Source organism: Ctenopharyngodon idella, chromosome 12 (genome assembly GCF_019924925.1).
Source record: "Ctenopharyngodon idella isolate HZGC_01 chromosome 12, HZGC01, whole genome shotgun sequence".
Taxonomy (NCBI): Eukaryota; Metazoa; Chordata; class Actinopteri; order Cypriniformes; family Xenocyprididae; genus Ctenopharyngodon; species Ctenopharyngodon idella.
The window spans coordinates 5535952-5560105 of NC_067231.1; the positions used below are offsets into that span (position 1 = coordinate 5535952).

General features: G+C 37.0%; 1 protein-coding gene across 3 annotated transcripts in view; it reads right to left on the reverse strand.

Annotated features, from left to right (window-relative positions):
* pcdh15b (protocadherin-related 15b) overlaps positions 1-24154 on the reverse strand; it is a 214432-nt gene that overhangs the window by 185630 nt on the left and 4648 nt on the right. For 2 of the 3 annotated variants that reach the window (XM_051914968.1, XM_051914965.1), the window contains exons 2-4: positions 16773-16887; positions 1624-1638; positions 1206-1271 (exon numbers count right to left, since the gene is read on the reverse strand). In XM_051914968.1, the coding sequence (XP_051770928.1) occupies positions 1206-1271; positions 1624-1638; positions 16773-16869 (178 nt within the window). In that variant the 5' untranslated portion in view covers positions 16870-16887. The remainder of the gene's footprint in view (positions 1-1205; positions 1272-1623; positions 1639-16772; positions 16888-24154) is intronic. The other variant, XM_051914967.1, reaches the window with a different exon arrangement.

Below are 24154 nucleotides of genomic sequence, written 5' to 3' on the forward strand. Positions count from 1 at the left end.
CCGTCTAGAATGTGCAGAGACAAGAAGTTCTGCTTATACTCATTAAATATCAGCAGAAAGTCTCGTTTAGTCAGATTCGAGGATCGTAACTAACTATTTTACATATAAAAATAGCCCTACCAGCTTATTGTCATGTTTATGTTCTGTTATGTAGACCCTAATTTTGACATTTATTTATTATTAAACTTATTTCTCTTCTGTTTACTTCACTTCCTGTTTCAACGCTATTTAGTTTCGTTATAGAATATGACCTTGTTACACAGATATATATATATATATACGCATATCGCACTATTAAGCCATTCGAAAATACCGCAAGGGAAATTCATTAACCGCAACAGCCCTATATATTGCCGCTTGTTTCATAAGCGCCATCTACTGTCAGAGAGTGGATTTGCATTATCATTCAGTACTTCAGCTGTTTTTATTTTGAGCAGGTATGTTTTATGTACAATAATTTCACAAAGCTATTGTCAGACCATTGTTTTAGCTTTAAATCTATAAATTATACCAACTAATTTAAATAAAAACAACTCATGCTACATGTCTGTAGCATCTTCGTTTGGATTGTGATTAAAATGCAGTGGCTGCCTCTCATTTCAAAAGGCTAAAGACATTTTTGTTTGTTTGTTTGTTTGTTTGTTTAAGGCCACTTTGGTCTGTAATAGTGCAAATAAACTTAAAGAGAAAAAAAAGCAACTGGTATCAGAATCTGAACATTTTCTTGTAAAAAAAAATACATAAAAAAATCAGCAATCGGAACCGGCCATGAAAAATCATGATTGGTGCATTCCTAAATTGAACCAAACTAAATCAAAATCAAATAAAATCAAAAGCTTTCGAACCACAATTTTCCACAACCCAGCATTCCAAACAGACCCGCAAGATCGGGAATTACACCTTGCAATTGCATTCAGCACATTCTTTATGAACAAGTTTGTTTCATTACCTGATTGGCATAATTCGTTTTGGTGAATCAGCAAAAAAAAAAAAAAAAATGCTGTATTGAGCGGGCACAATTCATTTTTAGTGAATTTTCAACCACAGCTAATCTGAGCCAAACCAAAAACTGGCAGACTTGAATTTCATGACTAAATTCAAGTGCTGTTCTGAATTCTGACCACACACTTTCAAACTCACTGTCCTTCATTTTAGTTTAATGAAATGCAGAAAAAAAAAAAAGGAAACCAACAATATAGCCTTACCATTAGGGCTCTCTTCATCTATGGCTACAATGGTGGCAGGCGGGCCTGTTCTGGAGAGCTTGCACTCTGAAAAGCAAGGACACAGAGTAAATGGAAAACAGGAATGGAAAAAAGAGACATCAGAATTTCATCAAGTCTAGACCTCGACGTAACTCATACTAAACAAGACATTTCAATTTCAGCTCACATTAAGTCACACAACCCGCACATAAAAAAAAAAAAAAGATCTACGAGTACTGTAACCTATCTACTACCGGGACTGCGGGGCCACAAGTCAAAGATAGATTTACAAAATGATTTCTTTATGTGTATAGAGAGAGCTGTTACCACTGGGGTTGCAAAGGGGTTAATAGAGTTGTGCTCTCATGCCCGATGAGAGAACAAAAGACTAACATAAAGATAAGATACATTGTCTTACCCTCATACTGCCAGTCTGGAGTCACAGATAGTGTCATCAGCAGAGAGCAGGAGAAGGATGGAGTGACAGAAAGGTGTGGAGAGAGAGAAGAAAAAACGAAAAAGAAGCACAAAATCAAATTTTCCTCCAATGCTCATGAGATAAGACAGAGAAAATAACCAAAGAGTAGAGACATATACATGGACAGAGCAAGTTTCTTCAATCAAGTATATTTATTTTCTGGTGGACCTCAAGATGTCCATGATTTTACCAATTAGGATGTGTTGCCAGATCATATGTTTGTACTACAAATCTAAAATCCAATTAGTCGTAAATAAATTTGGTCCAATACCAACAAAAAAGTTGATCCAGGAACATGTCCTAATTGGCAAAACCATGGTCACAAATTACCTGGGCCATGATTTTGCCAATTAGGGAAAAATGTACCCATACCATTATCTTTAGTTTGTCCTGGAACAGAATTCCTTTCAAACAAATAGAGCCCTTAACCATACATGCCTTCACCTAACCTTAACCATTAACTCAAAGTCTAAAAACGGATGAAAATTTAGAGATGGTAAGAATGATTTTTTGAATCTCAACTCCAGCCTTAAACTTTGCCTTAAACTCTGGTTGACAAGACTGAGAAGAGCCCCAACCACAACCTTAACGTTAACTCTAAAATCAAATGACAGACTGACAAGAAAGTTCTTCACACTCCAACCCCCAAATGGTCAAGGTAATTTTGTTCTAGGACCAACAAGGATTATGATCCTAAACATGTCCTATTTGTCCAAATCACTGTACAGCTTGACAGCAAAATGGGCTGCAAACAGTTTGAGTCTGATGCAATTTCTACATCAGTGCAACATGTATTAAGAACAACAAAGAGATGATTGACATTAATATAATTGTTGCTGACCATAGTTATTGCATTTTTCAGAGCCATTGGCTTGCCATTAGCAAATGTTCTTCAGACATGTCGCATCTTGATGTTACACAAAAGATAAGGGAAACCTTCAAATCTAGTACAGTCCACTTTTGAATTTCGCTGTCAAAAGAGTCGGCATGTAAACCTCACTCCCCTGATCTCAAGAGGAGCTCTAGCGACTGACGCTAGAGACTGCGGTCTTTAGCCTCCTTGTTAGAGTGCCTGACTCCCATGCCAGCGGACCCAGGTTCAAGTCCCACTTAGATCAGGCGATTACATTGGTGCCGTGACCCGGATGGGAGTGAGGTTTAGGGGGGTGAATGTAACGAATGTAGGCCGTTAAGATGTGTGTGTGTAAACCTCACTCCCCTGATCTCAAGAGGCGCTCTAGTGACTCCCATGCCTGCAGACCGGGTTCAAATCCCGCTTAGAGCGGGACTAGAACCCGCTCTCTCTTTTACTCTATCTAATTATTTGTCAGTGTGAACTCATAAAGTTTCCTTTTCCATGTACCTTTAAACATCATCAAACTAATTCTGCTTTAAGCTTTAACATAGACCTGCATTTTGCTTAAAGGTGCAATAGGTGATTTTCTACAGAAACATTTTTTGTTATACTGGTTGAAAGTCTCCTCATATCCTAATAGCAATCACTATGTTAAACGGTCTAAATGTATTTTTATAAATATATATCATCTGTGGAAGGCGTAGGACCAAAAAATGTTCATCCAATTATTATTTTCAGTCCAAATGAAATAAAACGATGTCCTACCTGCCTGCCAACGTATGTCTTTACATACCCTCATGCACACTGTTCGCGCAGACATCATAAATCAACAACGTTTTTCATGCTATGCAGAATTTACACAGACAGACCTGCAGTCACCAGCGCAAACAAACAGCAACCACCTTTTACAATGAGCTTGTGCTGCGTTCACGCCTTAACTACCGTAATTAAGAAATGGCAACCCGTGACATTCTAACTGGAGCTGTTCACGTCCTCAGACTCGGAATTATGCGTATCCATGTCAACAGCATCAACACCAACATGAATGTGCACCAGTCAGGTAGTACAAGTTCGAGCTCTCTAAGTTGTTTACGTTCGTTATCATTATAATATTATGTGATTTGAGACATGAGGTAGTTTAACGCCGTCTTATGACGCTTTGCCGAGAGCAGCTGTGTATGTATCAAAATTCATGCGTTCATGTATTTTGGAGGAGGCGTGGCTTTGGACGGCGACTTGCAGGGAGGGTGGGATTGTATGCTTTCAATGCTAGCAGGCTAATGTTAACATTTCCCAGATCACCTACTGCACCTTTAAGTCCTGTGAGTTTTATTTCACCCCAGCATTGCAGGAACTGACTATCCACTCTCTTGATTTACAGTGGCAAGCAATGAGACAGTGCTACGCTGCAGTCCTTGAGTGACTGATTTGATTAACATGCTCCTTCACGGTAGGCAAGACGAGATCTACGGCTGCTGTTCCTTGCTGTTGCAACGAATCCGGTCTCAACCCATTGGCTTTTCTCCACCAGTCTCTCCTCCCTATGTACCTTTATCCAGAAATTAACGGCAAGTTATGAGAAGAAGACAGTAGAATATAAATCACACAAAATCGACACCATGAATTCTGCAACACAGATCAGTGATTATGAACAAAATGGGTTTTCTTCAGGGGTGCTAAACCATGCTTCATTTACAAAGGAGGACACGTAGGAAATATACTGTCCCATTACACAAAGGTTAATAGTTTGAAGAGCAAATGAAGGTCAAGTCTACAGTAAAAGTTTGTGGGATTGGTTTGCTGTGTTTTGACGATGACCATTTACATCTGGGCTTGTGTCTCCAAGTCCCGTCTCTGGCCTGCCACTCATGAATTAGAGATTGATAGCATTTGTGTGGCTTTACGTAACATCAGAAGTGCTGACACATTAAACCGAGGCAAGCTGGGCTCTCTTAGCAACTGGGCCTATGATGGCGAGCAGGGTTTCAAAGGAAAGACCAACTATCTTGTGTTCCCATTAAAGATTCATGGCTGTGGGGCCCCTTTTTGTACTGAGCATGACTCAGACAGAAGCATAGATAACATTGATGAACTTGGGACAAATGCTGTGCCAAATAGCACCCTAGACCAATAAGCTTTTATTTTCTTAGTTTCTTTTAGCCTAAGAGGTGACCTAAATTTCTCTCAGCTTCAGCAGAGGTGAGAACCACAGCATAGAGATTCTCTAGTCTCCAAGCCTACATCTACATTAATCAGGATACATTTAAAAACGCATCTTTTGGCGCTTTTCCACTGCATAGTACGGTACGGCTTTATAGCCCATGGTCACCTGCCACCTTCACTGTGGAAAGAGCAGTGTGAACATTCTGTCTAGCATCTCCTTTTGTGCTCCACACACACACACACACACACACACACACACACACAAAAAGTAAGTCATGTGGGGTTGATTGTGAGGGTGAGTTTAAGTTTGGGTAAAACATTATTTAAATGTATGGCACCAGGTTTCACTGCAAGCATGTAAAAGTAAGACAATGAGAGTCGGTCTTACAAATGCCTTAGATAACACACCTCTGAAAGCTTGGAAAGGAGCCAATGGGAGTAATCACAGAAAAAAAAAAATCAATACTCCGCAACAAGCCAGTACACAGGAAGGAAACAGATCTCTAAAGAGCCACAAATCCAGACCATGAACATTACAAAAATGGTTTCCTACTGAGGTTAATTTATCAGTATGCTGTTTTAATGTGATACAAAGAATATCAACCTCTAAATTGTTCATTAAAGACTGTCTGAATGCCTAGTGACAGAGTCATTTTCATTTAAATAAATTATTTATATTTTTTAAATTCTTTTATTGTACTTTTTGCCTTAAGGGTTAGTTCACCCAAAAATGTCGTTTCACACCCGTAGATTCGAAGCTTTACAAATTTTTTGTTTTGAATCAGTGGTTCGGAGCGTTTATCAAACTGCCAAAGTCACGTGAACCATTGAAATTTCGAAATGTTTTGAAACACATATGATGTAACGAAGCCTCGTTTACTGAAATCATGTGCCTTTGGCAGTTTGATACATTCTCCGAACCACTGATTCGAAACAAAAGATTTGTAAAGCTTCGAAGCTTCATGAAGCAGTGTTTTGAAATCGCCCATCACTAGATATTGATGAATAAAGTCATTATTTATTTTATTTATTTATTTATTTTTATTTTTGGGGCACAAAAAGTATTCTCGTCACTTCATAACATTAAGGTTAAACCACTGTAGTCGCATGAACTGTTTTAAATACGTCTTTAGTAGCTTTCTGGGCATTTGAAAGTGTTAATTATCTTGCTGGCAATGCAGGCCTCACTGAGTCATCGAATTTTATCAAAAATGTCTTAATTTTGGTTCTGAATATGAACAAAGGTCTTACGGGTGTGGAATGACATGAGCGTGAGTAATCAATGACAGAATTTTCATTTTTGGGTGAACTAACCCTTTAATTAGGGGAAACATACCACAATCTCTAAATATAATATTTGCCATTTCTCCCTTTTGCAGTATAAGCAAACAATATTACATAAACACATGCATGAAACCTTAGTACATAACAGCTTCCATGGTATCTAAGGCAGCTCTGATCTTAAAGGTACAGTTACAGGTTTAATTACTCAAGTTGTGATTACATAAATCAACCCAACTCGTTGCTGATTGAATCATCTCATTGATCAGCATACATGTTACATGACATTCTCTGGGTGGAATGGTTTTTAATGACGGGAATGGTTTTCTTTGAAGAAACATCTTAGAGAAGCTAATATGATTCTCTAATTACTGTATATCTAGCGGACAGCATGGGCTGCAGCTGTTTGAATTGAAAAAAAAATCATTTTCATTTTTAATGGAAAAAAATAAACTGATTTTGCCATTTGTGTCAAAAAATGCAAACAAAAATAATAATAATAAAAAAAAAATGCTCCTTTCATCTTCCATGCAGTGGCATCCCTTTTCAAATTGGTGTTGACCACATGACCAGGTTTAATGCTAATCAAAGGATTTTGCTGCACAAGGCAAGTGTCTTGTTATTATTATTTATGTCAGATGCCATGTAGATGAAAAAACTAATTACACTTGTATGTCTGCTCCTGAGTCCTATTTAAATACCTATCAATATGATGTGTATACCTACTAGTATGTGACTGTAGCCTCTCTGAGTAACTATGATTATGGATAATTCATCTGGAGTGTTTTGTTTGTGAATGTCGTACAGTTAGTATGAAATATTATTTTAGGTTTTTTTGTATGGAATTTATGGCTCAGGTAGGCAATAAGTCTATTTTAAATGTTTAAATAAAATAAAAATGAATAAAAATCAATAAAAAAATGAATCAATGCAAATAATATCCAAGGTTCAAGCAGGACACAAGACATATGCATATCCTGCTAAAGTCAAGATTATAAACAAAAAAAAAAAAAAAATAGAAGGTAATAACTGAACAGTATATGGCAGGTATACTCAAAGTACAAGAGTATACCTACCATATACCCCCCACCCACTCCACAATTTGGGCATCATTTGAGAATTAATTTGCAGTTTCTGGGTCAACAATACACATGAACACTGCGTTTATAATCAGCAAAGCTGTCTACATCTCAAGAATTCATAATGCACAAGGTCTAGTTTCTTTATACTGCACCACATGTCTTGCTTGGGGTGCAAAACTTGCAGTATATTTTAAAAGACATTTAAGTGGTAGTGTAATCAGATTAATTTACAAAAGGTTTCACAATTCATATTCCCTGTAATTATTGTAAAGCAAAGCATTATGAAATGCAAATACTGTCATCAGTGATTTGTGCATAGTGACAGACCGCTTCTGGCATTTTTTAACTGTTTTCCATTTAGCAGCAAAAATAGAAAATAGCACCCAAATGTCAAAAGCTTGACAGCAAAATAGACAATTTAACAAAAAACAATTCCTAAAACACTGCATCCAATTACTAAGGGAGATCGCTGTTCTGGACTATACAAATTAATTATAGCAAATTTGTTGAGTATTTTCCAATTCTATCACAGAACAGAATTTCATTTCTAGATAGACAGATGACAGACAGACAGACAGACAGACAGATAGATAGATAGATAGATAGATAGATAGATAGATAGATAGATAGATAGATAGATAGATAGATAGATACACAGACAGACAGACAGACAGACGATAGATAGATAGATAGATAGATAGATAGATAGATAGATAGATAGATAGATAGATAGATAGATAGATAGATAGATAGATAGTAGGGGTGGAAGAAAAAAAAAAAAAAAAAAATCGATCCATCGATGCATTGCGATTCTCTCTTTAACGATTCTGGATCGATTCTGAGAATTTCAGAATCAATTCTGAGCTTAGTTTTTAACCAGATGCGCGATGACGCTAAATATGCTTTAAAAACACCCGTATTCTGCTTGCTTCCAATTCCACACACATAAACCATTCGGACCTTCCGTAAAATAATCTTTCATAAAGTTCGGAAAGGATGAAGCGAATTACAAGGACATTCGCGGGCTTCATTGTAGACACGCACTTTGTTTTATGTTACACTTACAGTGTGCGATCTCGCCCATCAGTATTTTCCTTACAAAATGCTCAACGAAGTCACCATTTATGTCGTATGGAATGCAGTGGACTTATATATTTAAAATATGAAACGCACTAGCAGAAGGCTGCATTCAATTGGATCGGATCATGACTCCCAGAATCGGAATGGATGGTGAGATGACTAAAGATTCCCACCCCTAATAGATAGATAGATAGACTTTTTGTTCACTTTTGTTCATCATTTTGCTCACTGGCCCCTGGGCACTCTAAATTTTCTGAAAGTGGCCCCTGTGCTGTGCCATTTGAGTATCTCTGGTATATGGTTTTACTGCCCCAGGGTTTCTATGAAGAATCTCGAGAACAATAAAAGGACAGTGCAGTGCAGGAATGACATCCACGTCAACACACTGCAGCACATGGTTGGTTGTCCAGCGGGACACATCCATCACAGCTAAGGTCAAAGTTCTGAACTTCTACCTTCTGAGTGGGATGGATGTCTCCACGGGGAGCCATTCACTACTGTCCGCTGATCGGCCCTTTTCACGTCTCCTATACATCAATCTGTCCTTGTGCTTAAGTCACAGCGCTTGGCAGAAAATAAGTGTGAAGATAAGAACACTCAGCAAAAACTTCCAATCAATTTAATTTGTTTTGAATTTGAAAGTACAAAAGTTTGCTTAAGTGTTTTATAATTTTAATTGAAACTGTTCTGGGTTTTACTGCATGCAATGATGCAATGATTGGAAGGACGATGTGGAGGGAATTGCAGTGATGGCACACATACAATAACGGGCTTGTTTTTGCTAAGTATGTATCCCATAACTTTAAACCACAAGCCAAATTTACTTTAAATTACTTTAAAGTCTTTATATGAGGACTGACCTCTTTTGAGTGGAGAAATCACCATCAACTCCAATGAGTCTGCAGCATATTATGCATTATGAACAGCTCTGACCTGATACAATATAAACATGTTGACTCACACCGTGTGGTGTCCCTGAAGGGAAACATTATTGCAATTCTAATGACCACTGAAATGTTTAGTGATGAAGCATGTCTGAGCTGCGAATTCACACAGCCTGATGAAAAATGGATGAGATTATATTTCTTGGAATGAATCTCGGCCTTGTCCTTAGTTAGCATTCAGTGGACACTATGCCTTGCTGACCTACTCTGGCTGAACCGTGTCCCTGAACGGAGCGGGTGCATCTGAACCTTCAGGGGCGAAAGAGAAACCGCCTAGGAAGCTGGACCGCCAAACTCTAGTGGTCATGGTTCAAGTGAGAATGGAGCATACGAGGCCAACTCCACTATCAACTTTAGCCTGTTAGTCTAATGGTATTCTTGCACACTGCAATATGGGAAGTGTCAGCTGTTCAGTTCAAGTCTGCAGGGGTAAGAATCCACCAGAGGACATACAAAATCTAATAGAATAAAAACTTTGTTGACCAAAAGGTCATGGTTTAGCTGGTTAGCATGTGCCTGTCAGCAGAAGCAACTACATATACTGTTCTAAAGAAGGATTTTCTCAACGGACAACTATAAATAATATTCCAGTCGAGCTACTGCTATCGAGATGAATAGGAATGCTTAGGGATAGCTCTCTCTGGACCTCTTTGTAATGGACAGGAACCTCAGCAGAGAAAGTTTAAGAGATAAAGTCATTCAAAAGCAGAGTCTGTACTTTGAATAATAAAATTACAGTAAATGATCCTTACTGTTGTTTTGTCTTATTCAAACTGAATGAGTTTTGGCATCTATTATAATGCAGCTCCATTTCACTTAAGCTAAAATGAACAGCAAAAGTTGTGGCCCTGTTTACACCTGGAATTAAGATGCATTTTGGTCAATAAAATCACAAGTGGATGACGCTAAATACAGGTGTAAACGGGGTCTAAAACGTTTTGAGTCTGTCCAACTTCGACCACTTCCAGAAGTAGTCGAAACCGCATTTAACCGGATTGCTTTCGTAGACACTCATGCCACTAAAGACTGACTCTCCGATTACTGATCTAATGTGTAAACATTATGGGAAGCGCGCTAGCCAGACATGATTTAAATTTTGTCGGCTGAAGACCTAACTTTGGTTTGAAGACAAAAAATGTACCATGCACAATGTTCTCTCACCATTCCAGGGGCTGTATTCACAAAACATTTTATCTTACCACTAAGAGTTCTCCTAAATGGCAGTAAAAGTTCTTAGTTAAGAGTTTTCTCTTAAAACCTATTCACAAAGCTGATGAGACAAACTTTTACTAAGGAATAGAGAGAAGTCTTAAGTTAAGAGAAAGGGTGGGCTTGACCTCGTTGCTATGGACTATGCCCACATTGATTGGCTGATGGGGAGGAGTCTCTGTCAGCGATTTAATCATAGAAATATTGTAGAATGAGGTATCATGTTGCCATATACAAATAAAGGTTTTAAAATAAAAATGTTGCCATATTCAAATAAAGATTTTAAAATGAAAATGTTGCCATATTCAATTTAAGGTTTTAAAATGTAGGCTAATGGGGCGTTCACACCAGACACGACTTGCGCGAATAAATCGCGCTATTCGCATGTAGTTGGATGCTTGAACATTTTGAGTTTACTCGCTTCATTCGTGCGTGAAATTCACAACAGATGCGAATTCACGTCATGAGAGGGGCTCGCCCCCTCCTTTAAATATGTGTCCCAGACTCTTCCACTTCTTTCTCCACACTTCATCTGAATAAACACAACTCGTCAGCGGGAAAGTAGTTGTAAAATACGCCGAATAAGCTCAATTTGCTGGCTTTAGCTAGCTTGTAGTCTCAATATGTATATATATATATATATATAGCTCAAATTGAGTAAAGACCGTTTTTTACAACTTACCAGATTGTCCAACCTCCTCACTAACTTTCTTTCAAGCAAGATCCTTTTTATTCCTGTTTCTATAAAAGTATGAAGATGTACAGCGACGATGATTTTGTCCTCCATTGTTGTTTCGGATTTCTGCCTCCGCTCGCTATGTCGTAATCACGTCACTACTAGAGCAAGCTCCTGATTAGTTAACGCAGCGCGAATTTTCGCAAAAAAGTTCAGATTTTTTAACTTGCGCGTCAAACGCCCGAAACGCTCAATTCGCGCTGCCTCATTCGTGCGAACCGCGCTGCAGGATGTCTATTCGCGTCTTTGCATTGACTTAACATGTAAATCACTCGCGCTTAACGCTTCATTCGCGTCTGGTGTGAACGCACCATAAAAGTGTCACTAATTAAACTAGTACATGTTCAGCTAATTGTCCGCCTCTTACATGTTTGCATCTTGAGAGATTGCAGAATTCAAGTGACAAATTATGTTTTATAAAAAAAAGTTTTGGAGGAGCACATTCAAACGGTCTATCTAATCAGCTTAAGTGGAGGTATATGTACACAGACGAGAGCCGACTCACATAGTTACCGCGACAGTTTTCTGCATCCATCCGCCACAGGTAATCAGGATTTATTTATTTATTTATTTATTTATTTAAGATTTATTTCTGGTGTTTTATCGTAGATTTAAATCTATATGAATATGTATTGCATTTATGAAGAAAAGGCTCAGCATCCAAGGCTCTGTCGCTATTGCCTCAATGGTGTACAGTGTCTTTGGGCAGATTGCTAAGGCAGATTGGCACCAACAATCATTTTAGGACTGTTTTTGATTTTGTCTTAATGACTTAGGAGTCCTCTTGACTACTCCTAGCGTTTCACAGATTTAGGAGCTAGTTTTAGCGCTAAAATGCTTTGTGAAATACTCTCAGAGCAAAAATTTAGGAGTCCTAAATTTAGGACTGACACGCCCATTATTTTTAAGAGTTTCTCCTAAATTGGCAAGTTAGGAGCTACTTTTGCCTTAAGATGTTTTGTGAATACAGACCCAGATTTATAGCACACACTCACCAAGTTCAGCGTGGTCTTGCGGCTATCAGAGCAGAAACGAAAGCTTTCCCCTCTCAACAATTTTCCGGAAAATACAGTACCCTATGACCACTCCATATCTCACCTTGAACTGTCGCCATTTTTGCTGAGACTGAATCAGTGTTTGTAAATATGAATGCGAGACGTAATTATAGCAGAACATTAAGTGAACTTTAAGGCTATTTTGAGTGATTCAACATCTGAAAAAGTATAGGTAATACATGCAGTGCAAAAAGAAGAGAAAATTTGGACTCAGTAACATTGGAAAATGGTGAGAGCAGCCTATGAACGTTCAGGGTCAAACTCAATAAACCATGCTAACATGTACATATCTCTACAGTTTCTTTTAAAAATCCATTTACAAAAGTTTCCACACTGGAAAAAAGGTGGAACCACTAAATCAATGTTCAGTCTAGAATATCCTTTATCTTCATTAAACCTGGAGGTCAAATGCAAAGTAAGGCTTCAACCCAGACAGACTTAATATAGGTTATAAATGTGTGGCTTAGTTACGTTAAAGTAATGCACTATATGGCCAATTCCAATTCTAGTTTGGCTATTCCAATCATATCTGTGAGGACAGAGTAAACCATTTCTATATGGACTTTGTGCACAGAGTAGAATGTCATGCAGGAACAGAACAGGACCCTAAACTATTGCCACAAAGTTGGCAGCCCAAAATTCTCCAGAATGTCAATGCTTGGTGTAGCAATAAGATTTCAAAAATCGTACAGCTTCCAAAACCACTAAAGAAGGAGTCTACCTATTTACCTTATAGTTACTTTGTTTGATTTGGCTTTTTATTCATTTACTTATTTAGACATATTAAAGGGTTAGTTCACCCAAAAATGAAAATTCTGTCATTAATTACTCACCCTTGTGCCGTTTTACACCCATAAGACCTTCGTTGATCTTCGGAACACAAATTAAGATATTTTTGTTTAAATCCGATGGCTCCGTGAGGCCTACATAGGGAGCAATGACATTTCCTCTCTCAAGATCCATAAAGGTACTAAAAACATATTTAAATCAGTTCATGTGAGTACAGTGGTTCAATATTAATATTATAAAGCGACAAGAATATTTTTGGTGAGCCAAAAAAAACAAAATAACGACTTATTTAGTGATGGCCGATTTCAAAACACTGCTTCGGAGTATAATGAATCAGCGTGTCGAATTCGCAGTTCAGAGCGCCAAAGTCACGTGATTTCAGCAGTTTGGCGGTTTGACACGCGATCCGAATCATGATTCGACACGCTGATTCATTACGCTCCGAATCTTCCTGAAGCAGTGTTTTGAAATTGGCCATCACTAAATAATTCGTTATTTTGTTTTTTTTGCCGCACCAAAAATATTCTTGTCGCTTTATAATATTAATATTGAACCACTGTACTCACATGAACTGATTTAAATATGTTTTTAGTACCTTTATGGATCTTGAGAGAGGAAATGTCATTGCTCCCTATGTAGGCCTCACGGAGCCATCGGATTTAAACAAAAATATCTCAATTTGCGTTCCGAAGATTAACGAAGGTCTTACAGGTGTAAAACGGCATGAGGGTGAGTAATAAATGACAGAATTTTCATTTTTGGGTGAACTAACCCTTTAAGGTCACATTAAAACTGGAAACTTTTTTACAATGGTTTCATCATCTTGCACCTTTTTAACTGCCTTTTATGGTTCAATTTTCCCATTGTACCTTTGTCCCAGACTTTCAATATTGAAATATGGAAATCCATCATTAAAAAAAATAAAAATAAAAAAAAAAAATATATATATATATATATATATATATATATATATATATATATATATATTATTATTATTATTATTATTCATTACATATATATATATATATATATATATATATATATATATATATATATATATATATACTCACTGGCCATTTTATTGGGCCAGTGAGTATATATATGTAATATATAAAAAATGACATATTGAGCATGTTCAAGAGAAATAAAATAAAGATGACTGAATTGAAGCTTGAATGAAAAAGCTGCTGCCAACTCTTTGTAGGAGAAGGATCAATATATAGTTTTCTGATTTCATATCAGTGTGCTACATCAATAAAACACTAGGAACTAGATATCTGTGCATAAAGAAGGAAGTACAGTAAATTCCAGTGGTGTCCAACATTACAGGATATGCTTAGTGCACATGAGAAGAGAATCTAGCTGTGTTTAGACAAGCTGGAGATGCATTGTGCAAGTTTCCTACATCACAATCTGCATGAAATTAGCATCTATCTTACTGTCATGCCAAGTCGTTATGGTTTCTGCAGAGGTGAACATTTTCTACTAATAATGCACATGAAAAAGTGACTATGCAAAAAACAAACTGTGTAACATTGTAACAGTGAATATATGAGAATATAAAGGCATCTTTCTCACATTTTGAGCACTTTTATATCACTTTTATAAAAGCTTTTTATTAATTTACTTATTTTGTCATATTAAGGTCACATTAAAACTGGAAAATTTTTACTATGGTTTTATCATCTTGCACCTTTTCAAGCGCCCTTTATGGTTCGATTTTCCCATTGTACCTTTGTCCCAGACTTTAAATCTTGAAATATGGAAATCCATCATTTAAAAAAAATAAATAAATAAAAAATATTATTCATTGCACTCTCTGGCCATTTTATTAGGTACACCTGCTAGTACCAGGTTGGACCCCTTTTGCCATCAGAACTGCCTTTTATTCTTTATGGCAAAGATTCAACAAGGTTCTGGAACATTCCTCAGAGATTTTAGCCTTCATTAACATGAAAGCATCACACAGTTGCTGCAGATTTGTCGGCTTCCCAAAGGTGCTCTATTGGATTGAGATCTGGTGACTGTGGAGGCCATTTGAGTATAGTGAACTCATTGTCATGTTCAAGAAACCAGTTTGAGATGATTTGAGCTTTGTGACATGTTGCGTTATCCTGCTGGAAGTAGCCATCAGAAAATGGGTGCACTGTGATCATAAAGGGATGGACATGGCCAGCAACAATGCATCGTTTAAACAATGCTCAAGTGGTACCAAGGGGCCCAAAATGTGCCAAGAAATTATCCCCGACACCATTACACCACCAGCAGCCTGAACGGGTGATACCAGGCAGGATGAATGCATGCTTTCATGTTGTTTATGCCAAATTCTGACCATCTGAATGTCGCAGCAGAAATTGAGACTCATCAGACCAGGCAATTTTTTTCCAATCTTCTCTTGTCCAATTTTGGTAAGCTTGTGTGAATTGTAGCCTCAGATTCCTGTTCTCAGCTGACAGGAGTGGCACCGGTGTGATCTTCTGCTGCTGTAGCGAATCTGCTTCAAGGTTTGACGTGTTATGCGTTCAAGGATGCTCTTCTGCAGACCTCGGTTGTAATGAGTGGTTATTTGAGTTACTGTTGCCTTTCTATCATTTTAATCCAGTCTGGCCATTCTCCTCTGACCTCTGGCATCAGCATGGCATTTTCGCCTACAGAACTGCCACACTCTGGATATTTTCTCTTTTTCTGACAATTCTCTATAAACTCTAGAGGTGGTTGTGCGTGAAAATCCCAGTAGATCAGCAGTTTCTGAAATACTCAGACCAGCCGGTCTGGCACCAACAAGCATGCCACATTCAAAGTCATTTAAATCACCTTTTTCCCCTTTCTGGTGCTCAGTTTGAACTTCAGCAGATTGTCTTGACCATGTCTACATGCCTAAATGCATTGAGTTGCTCAAATGTGATTGGCTGATTAGATATTTGCATTAACAAGCAGTTGAACAGTGTATCTAATAAAGTGTCAGGAGAGTGTATATAAAAGCTAAATCTAAGTATTTTGATATTTATTGTGTGAAAATAATTTGTATAAACATAAACTATATCAATATGACTGTCTGTTGTAGCTATAAAAATTAAAAATGCATTAAAAATGAAAATGATAGTTACGACATTAGCCTAAGGAAGTCATTTCAACCACCATCATTTTCAGAACATCAAAAGATGGAAAAATGGAAAAAATACTCATACATAATACATTAGGCATGTTTCTTGTTTTAAAAATAATGACACAAACTTGAACTCTGTTCCAAAACCTAGTGTGCTACTTTGCTGTATACTGCTCAACTTGAACCTCGGAACCACACTGTGGATGCTAAGATTTTACAATAGCATTTAGCTAATCTAACAACTTACTCTAAATGCCTGATATACTTCAAGCTAAATCGAAGAACGAACTGGTGTGACATCATTTTCATTTAGAACAAAATCAGGTTAGTTTTAGTTCGAAACAGCTTATATAAGCAGCTTCTTTAGGCCTATATAAGTATAAAAATACACAGATGTACATACTAGAAAACTAGCCTCTTACTGCTACTTTTCAGTAATTATTTATATTTACAATCAACATTTCTCTAACATTGTATGCCACCTTAGAATTTCTTTTTGTTCTTTTTTTTTTTTTTTTTTTGACTAAGCTTGTAGCAATGCATTCTGGGATTTTCTTCTTCTTGAAGAATGCATGTGTTGCTGCCTTGGTTATCTCAAAAGGCAGCATAATCATGCTGCCTACCTTTCAGAACATCAGGAGTGTGTCTATGTGGGCAGCTCACCAGCTTATGAAACAGAGCTTATGAGTTTTGGAAAACACAGATATCATCATCTAAAATTCAATTGCGCCAAAGCAGAAATACTGGAGATGCAAGACATTGAGGAAACGTCATGAGGAAGAACTTACCTTCTGAATCTTGAGAATAGCTAGCAGCAGTGAGCAGAAGAACACCAATGCCTATTCCCAACCACTTAAAGAGCCACGACCTCTGGCGCATCTTCATGTATTACAGCATGCTCACCTGCCAACATAAAGATACAGATTACGGTCTCCTCTATGACTGAAGTGCTTCTCTCGCATACATGAGTTGCATAATGGCGCACCATATAAGATGCATGAGTCATAAGTCGTATAATTGGTATCCTTTAAATACGGTGCATTTTATAACAGACCTCAGGGGGATTCAGATGCCAAGTGACCGTTTGATTTTCATCTCTTTGAAAAAATTATTTACCATTTGCCAGAAAAAGCAATCCCAAGACTTTGAAGTTTACTCAAAGAACATTCTAATTAATTCTGGTATCAAAACAGACAATGAAGCCAGCTGAGCCAATTTCCCAGCCATAATTACTCGAGTCATTTTACATCATAAAAATAATAGAGAGTTTGGCTTTGGGGATGTTGCATCAAACTGAAATCCTCTGTAATGACAGCGGGCAGGAAGCATTTGCTGCACATATATAACCTTTCCCTTTGAAGTGAGCAGAGAGATAGATAGTGTTCTCCGTGTGAGGGATATAACAATCCACAGCAAAGTGCAGCTTTGAAGTCAGCAACATGTCTGAGGGGTCAACCAACTCCTTCCTGGAAAAGACTCAAAGACCGACCTGTTTTGACAGGTCTGGATGCAAGGGAGAGATAAGCTTTGCTCCTAGAGGAATAAAGTCAATTTATTTATATTATGACTAATCAGAGGAGAAGGAGTCAACTTGTGATAGTAACAATGATAAAGGTCTGTAACATCTGAAAGAGTATTGATAATCCAAGCAATTTAATTGTAATTCTTTAGATAAGGCTTTAATGAATGACAACAATGCTCAAAAAATACATGACATGGGACAAAATGGTGGCTAATTTTACGTGTCATGACTTTTGACAATAGCACTTCCATTTCATCAAGAAACAAGTATACAATTTCACTTTACTATGTCTATTTTATCAAAGTTTCACAGCTGTGATATTGCTCTTTGTAAAAACCATAATATATTTAGGATTGATTTTTTTTTTTTAACTATAAATCAGTAAGCTCCTCTTCCTGTCATTCCAATAGAGCAGTGTATAGGGATGACGAATGTTTGTAGGCCAAAACCTGTAAATGAGTTTAGAACCTCCTGTTCCACCTTCCTGAAGTCAATGGGTTTTTTAATGGGTTTTTGGTTAAATGCCTGAAATAAGGTCTGTGATTAACACAAGCTCAAGATATTTTCACGTTTTATTCTATGATGGAACACTTCAGTAATAACCCCCTTGTGATTTTGTTAAAGCTCTACTTGTCTTGAAAAGGCAGTTGCTAACAAGTGGCTAAATGGGACTAGAAAGCAGAGGTTGTGTTAACCGAAATTTTCCATCATTGACTGAATTTTTCTGTCAGTGATGGAAAAATCTGAAGGTCGTCCATCATTTTGACAGATTACACGAGATATATCCAGCTGCAGACCAGCAGAGCCAGACGTGCGTCCATAGAACGGAAGTGAGGGGCGAAGTTTATACAGTTAATAGAGTTGTGCTACCTATAGCCTAATGTATTTACACTTTACAGTATATTAAATATGAGTTGTTTTCACATGGATTTTGAACATATCAATATCTACAATATTTAACAACAATACTTTTAAATAAAGTCACTTTTCTGTTCATACGTGCATACAGTGTTGGGGAAAGTTACTTTTAAAAGTAACTAATTGCGTTACTTGCGTTACTTCACTTTAAGCCTCAGGCTGAAGGAAATGCATATTTACACCTGTACAGTAGAGGGCACAGCTCAAACAAACCTTTCAGTTGTGCTGCAATTCTGGATTAAAGAAGAATAGGATACAGGAGAAGGAAGTTCAACAATCTTATTTCTAAATCTAATCTAAAGTAATTTTTGCTTATTAGTATGGTTGAATTCAGTCATTGAAGATCAGCAGCAAAGACATTGGTTAATAAAGTGACATTAAATACATAAAGTATATTTGTATAATTTAATATAGTTAACTATTACAGGTTTGTATGTCACTGTTTTTATTAATTTTGAGGAATACTGAATGTTTTCGTGCAAGTGAGATGAGTAAATGCATGTTCACATTTAGTCTAGAACTACAATGACCATCATGTTTTCACAGCGCACACAACACCTCTGCACTTTATTTCTCTCACCATGGGGATAGGAGAGCTGTCAGTGAATAAATGTGAAAAAGTAACTTAGATATTTTGTTGTAAATTGAAAAAGTACTTTACTAGTTACTTGAAAAAGTAATCTGATTACGTAACTCAAGTTACTTGTAATGCGTTACCCCCAACACTGCGTGCCTGTGATGTACAATGAGCAATATTTTTTAAATGATTTAAAAAGACTATCACAATGAACAAAAGGTGTAAGAATCATAAACTTTTATTGGTCATAGAGCTACTAACAGGATCTACCTAAAATGAGGGGAAATTATCTAAAAAATACTTTTTTTAAGTTTGGATGACAGTGTTGACATCCTGATTGTGCACAACTGTTGAGCTTGTGTGATATTGTGTAGCTCATAGCAGATGAAATGTGCTGACTCTATTAATCCTGTTTTTGGAAAGCCTTCTGCAATTATTTTCACTCCAGATCCACTCCTGGTTTTCCCAACACTGTGGGTCAAGCTTGTTCAATAGATGGAGCTGAAGTCCTTTACTTGTTTTTAAAGTATTAGTTCACTTCAGAATTAAAATTTCCTGATAATTTACTCACACCCATGTCATCCAAGATGTTTGTCTTTCTTTCTTCATGCGTGACGTAGGTGAAAGTACAGATCCAGTGTCTACAAAGCGACTAAGTCAAATGCCATTTACAAAAAAACGTAAAATGATGAATGATGTCAGACGATTTTGAAGTTGAAGGAGAAAATGAGATGAAGTTTTTCGACCCACCGCGGTACTTCTGCCTACATCACATGTGACCTTTCCAACGTGATTAAAAAACTTGGTTGCACAAAAACATAATTTCTGTGAACTATTTTTGTCCCAGTACTCAGAAACAGTGACACAAATAAATCATTAGACGTCATTGCCAGATATACTGCATGAATGGAAATAAGTTCATTTGCAAAAATAAACAACTGACATGAGCTGAATGAACATCAGATGAGAACAAGCTAGTCTTTGGCATCTGTGATACAATCTTGACAGATTACTTTCAGGTATCAGGACATGGCTTTGCAAAACGTACAGAGGCTATTTTGAAAAAGTAATAGCAACAAAAATATAACTTGTTGTAATCCAGATATCAAATCAAAACAGCAAATCAACAGATACTTGATGAAAAGATCCATTGCTGGAGAAAAAGAGACAACCATATATATAGAGAGAGAGGAGACATGCACTTTCAAGCCTTTCGAATTGTACTACATCAAAACCCTCAACACCAGAGTCGATCATTGCACTGCCATGCTGGCTGACTATCATTATGAATGGTCTTTGTTCTTCCAAACTGAAAGAGTCTTTGGAGACACGAATGTAATTTCATCCTCTGTTGTCAGGACGGAAGCATATCTCTCCCCTGTGTTCCTCAATACAAAGGTCTTCCTCAGGACAATCAATGAGAGATGCTTCAGCGCTACGTTGTGAGAATGCAACGGATTGACGGCAGACACAATATGTCAAGGGGCGAGTTCTATAAATGCGTTTCCTTCGAAATTTCTTTTTTTTTTTTGGTTTCGAGAAATTAGATGAAACTAAGTGCAGGCTTTTGTGTGCAGCCTTACAATCAATGTACAATAAGGCTACGGGCCTCCAATAAGCTAATGGTCTAAAACAGCGCTCTCTAGTTCAACCCTAATCTCTCAGAGTAACTGAGACAACACCTGCTTGACTGTTTAAAGGCTTCTCAGAGCCACAATTACACAAAGAGGGGATGAACATATGCTGCCTTCAAATCAGAATACTCACATTTATGAGATGAGTGCACATGAGTGCCACCAATGTCTACACTGCCACTAGGGAACCTTTATTTAGGGCCAGGTATTCAAAATTGGGGGTAATTTCATGGTGGAACCACATTTTTGTTGGTGATTATTTGTTTCTGTGAACGTTGAATGATAGACATAGAAAAATAAATAAGAGTGATAAATCGAGTGACAGATGGATAGATAGATAGATAGATGAAAACATGAAACACACATAAGCACAACTGCCAAAAGCTCGATCTTCTATTTTTTTTTTTTTTTTTTTTTTTTTTTTTACAATTCCTGGCAAAAAGCAAGACACTCTGAGTGAAAGCACTCTTATTAAAGAACTGTGGGTAACGCTAAAATCAGTCAGTCTCAATACTGAACTGAGTGGGCTGAGATTCTGACAGAGATCAGCAAGGTAATGGGCCACACTGAACCTGTCAACATAGGTAATCCATTACACTCCTCTCTGTTTCACTGACTGTGGAACAGTACACCATTACTTCAGCCACACGCCGGGTAGAAAACAACGGTCAGGACATAATGAGGCAGGGGCGAAATGCAGTGTGATGGAACTGCAGGAGGCAGTGATTTATTCTGCCATGAGGAAATTAACATACTGTTCAACCACTGTTGACCACGCTAGATAGTTTTGCTTAGCTGTAGTAAATGTATACAAGTTTAAATGGACAGTTCATTAAAAAAAAAAAAAGTTATCCTTTGTAACATTAAACACATCCGTGCTGAATAAAGTTTGTTTGTTTTGGGGTTTTTTTAAATCTCACCCCAAACTTTTAAATGGCACAACCATTTTTAACAATGGTAATAATAAGAAATGTTTCTTGAGCACCTAATCAGCATATCAGAATGATTTTTAAGGGTCATGTGACACTGAAAACTGTTATGATGCTGAAAATTTAACTTTGTCATCACAGGAATAAATTACATTTTAAAATATATTTAAATAGAAAACAGATCATTTAAATTTTAATAATATTTCACAATATCCAAGCACACCTACAAAATATGCTTACAAAATCTATAACAAATTATTAGTAATATTTGAGTAAAGGGTGAAGACATCAGTTTTCCAAGGCCGGACATCACATTTCACACACACACACACACACACACACACACACACACACACACACAATCTTGTTTTCTGTTATTTTTAACATGAAACACAAGATGAGATATTCTGAAAAATGTTCATGCAGCTTTTTTTCCCTACAGTTCCCAGTGACCATGACTGTCAGACTTTTAACAGAATTAATTTTTGGATTAACTATTCCTTAAAGGCCTGATCTTGCCCAGGGTGTTTTACTGTCCATTAAGAGAGTGTCTGAAATCAATCATCTTTCATTATCTCTGGTGTGAGGTAATCAAGCAGTGTGTTCTTAGAGAGAAGGACGTCATCTGCCACAGCAAATGAACAGAAATAAGTCTTTTCTCTGACTCATGACTTGTTCTCACCAATGACTATTTGCCTTGTGATGAATGACGCTTCTTGAGCTGACATCCACTTTGAAGTAAAACTGTTTAGCATATGAATAAGGATAAATTATTAACTGGTTTTATCCACATTTGGTGACAATTTCCTTTCATTCAAAAACACAAGAACCTATGAGTTTCTGGCTCTGAGATGAACCATCATAATGTGGGGTAAAAATGAATCAAATCAATTGATTTTTCAATTGACACACAAAAAAAAAAAAACATTTATGGTAAAATGATTTACTTTTTTCCATTTTGTGATTAACAGTGTATAATTAGCAGGGTATGTGCACCAGTGTGTGTGCGTGTGTGTTTGTGTTTGTGTGGTGTGAGTGTCTCTCAAACACAAGCTGAATTGATTCTTTCCTCAGTTCATTCTGTTCCTGAAAGCATTCATGGGGTAATTTCCACAGATGTTTCAGTTCAGCATTCTAAAATCAAGGATGAAATGGGGAAATTATGAAAATGGCTTCAATCGGACTTCTTTTCCATAACAGTATTAAGCAAACTAAACAGGTCACTAATGCAAATCTAAATATCACGCATAAAAAAAAAACATTGGGAAACCCATCTTGATAAACTAACGGAAGCGTAATCTCCAATCTCATCCCATTTTTTTTTTTTTTTAAACTGGAAACTGATCCCCAGTTACTGATCATTTAAGAGAGACATTATTAACAATCCCTACAAAAGAGAGTAATCAATCCTGCTGATTTATTACATCTATTCCATCTGTACACAGGGAGAGAAAGACAGACTCTATTATTTTTACACTTTTTTTTAGCTCAAAACACATGAGCATGTAAACAATGACTTATGTAGTTTATGACTTATATTTGGATGTCACACAGACAAACAACTGTGTGCAATAATGCATGAGAAGGATTAAAATCTACATCCAAGCACATTATCTGTAAATTAAAGCAATAGTTCACTTAAAAATAAAAAAATAAAAATAATAATAAAATGTCATTATTTATTTACTTTTATGCTGTCTCCTCCATATCGCTTTAAAATACAGTATTCTGTGCAGAATTCAAATGGGTCTGATACGTTTTTGTGGTCTGCGCCGACTCGCGCATATGATCTGCTCTGTGCTATCGTGTCTCTGAACCGGAGCAGACTGTGCTCACGCTGCTGCGCTTCACGTGACACTAACGAGAAAACGGACTTCATTCGCATCAATGGAAAGCCTATTTACACTGTCTGAATCGTCCCTATCCCCTATATATGTGCCATTCACCATATAGAAACTAGTAAATGTGTGAACAAAATACCAATTTCAGTCGCAGCTACAGCGTCTGTTTATAGTGTAGGAGGGGCGGGACTTCAGATTCTAGAGAGCATTTGATTGGACAGAAGATTTGATGAGAAGCTGAAGTGTGCAGTGAACACACCAGCTTATTCATAATCTTAAGGCTAACATATTCATACTAAAAGAACAAACAAACATTGCTGTGAACATGTAAGACATGCTGCTGCTGCTGCACGTAACATACATGAAATAACCTCTGTAACAAATCTATACAGGTGGAGCTGGGGAAGGTGGAGGGTTTCTGAAAAGCACATTGAAGACAGCTAACAGCAAACACTACCAGCATTTGAATGTTGAGCCACAGCTCACAGATGTGATCGATACCAAATTGAGTTAAGGACCTATTAGCCTGTGCCATCTAGAGTTTCATGACAGGACTAGGTATGTAGTTAACTAAAGTTAACAAATGGAACCTTATTGTAAAGTCTTACCAGATTTTCATGATCTCTAATGATACTTATAAACTAATATTAAAATTATTATTATTATTTTTTTTTTTTATTCCATGAAAAAAATACAGGTTACAGTATACAGTTTTAGAATGACATGAAAGAAATTCACCAAAAAAATGA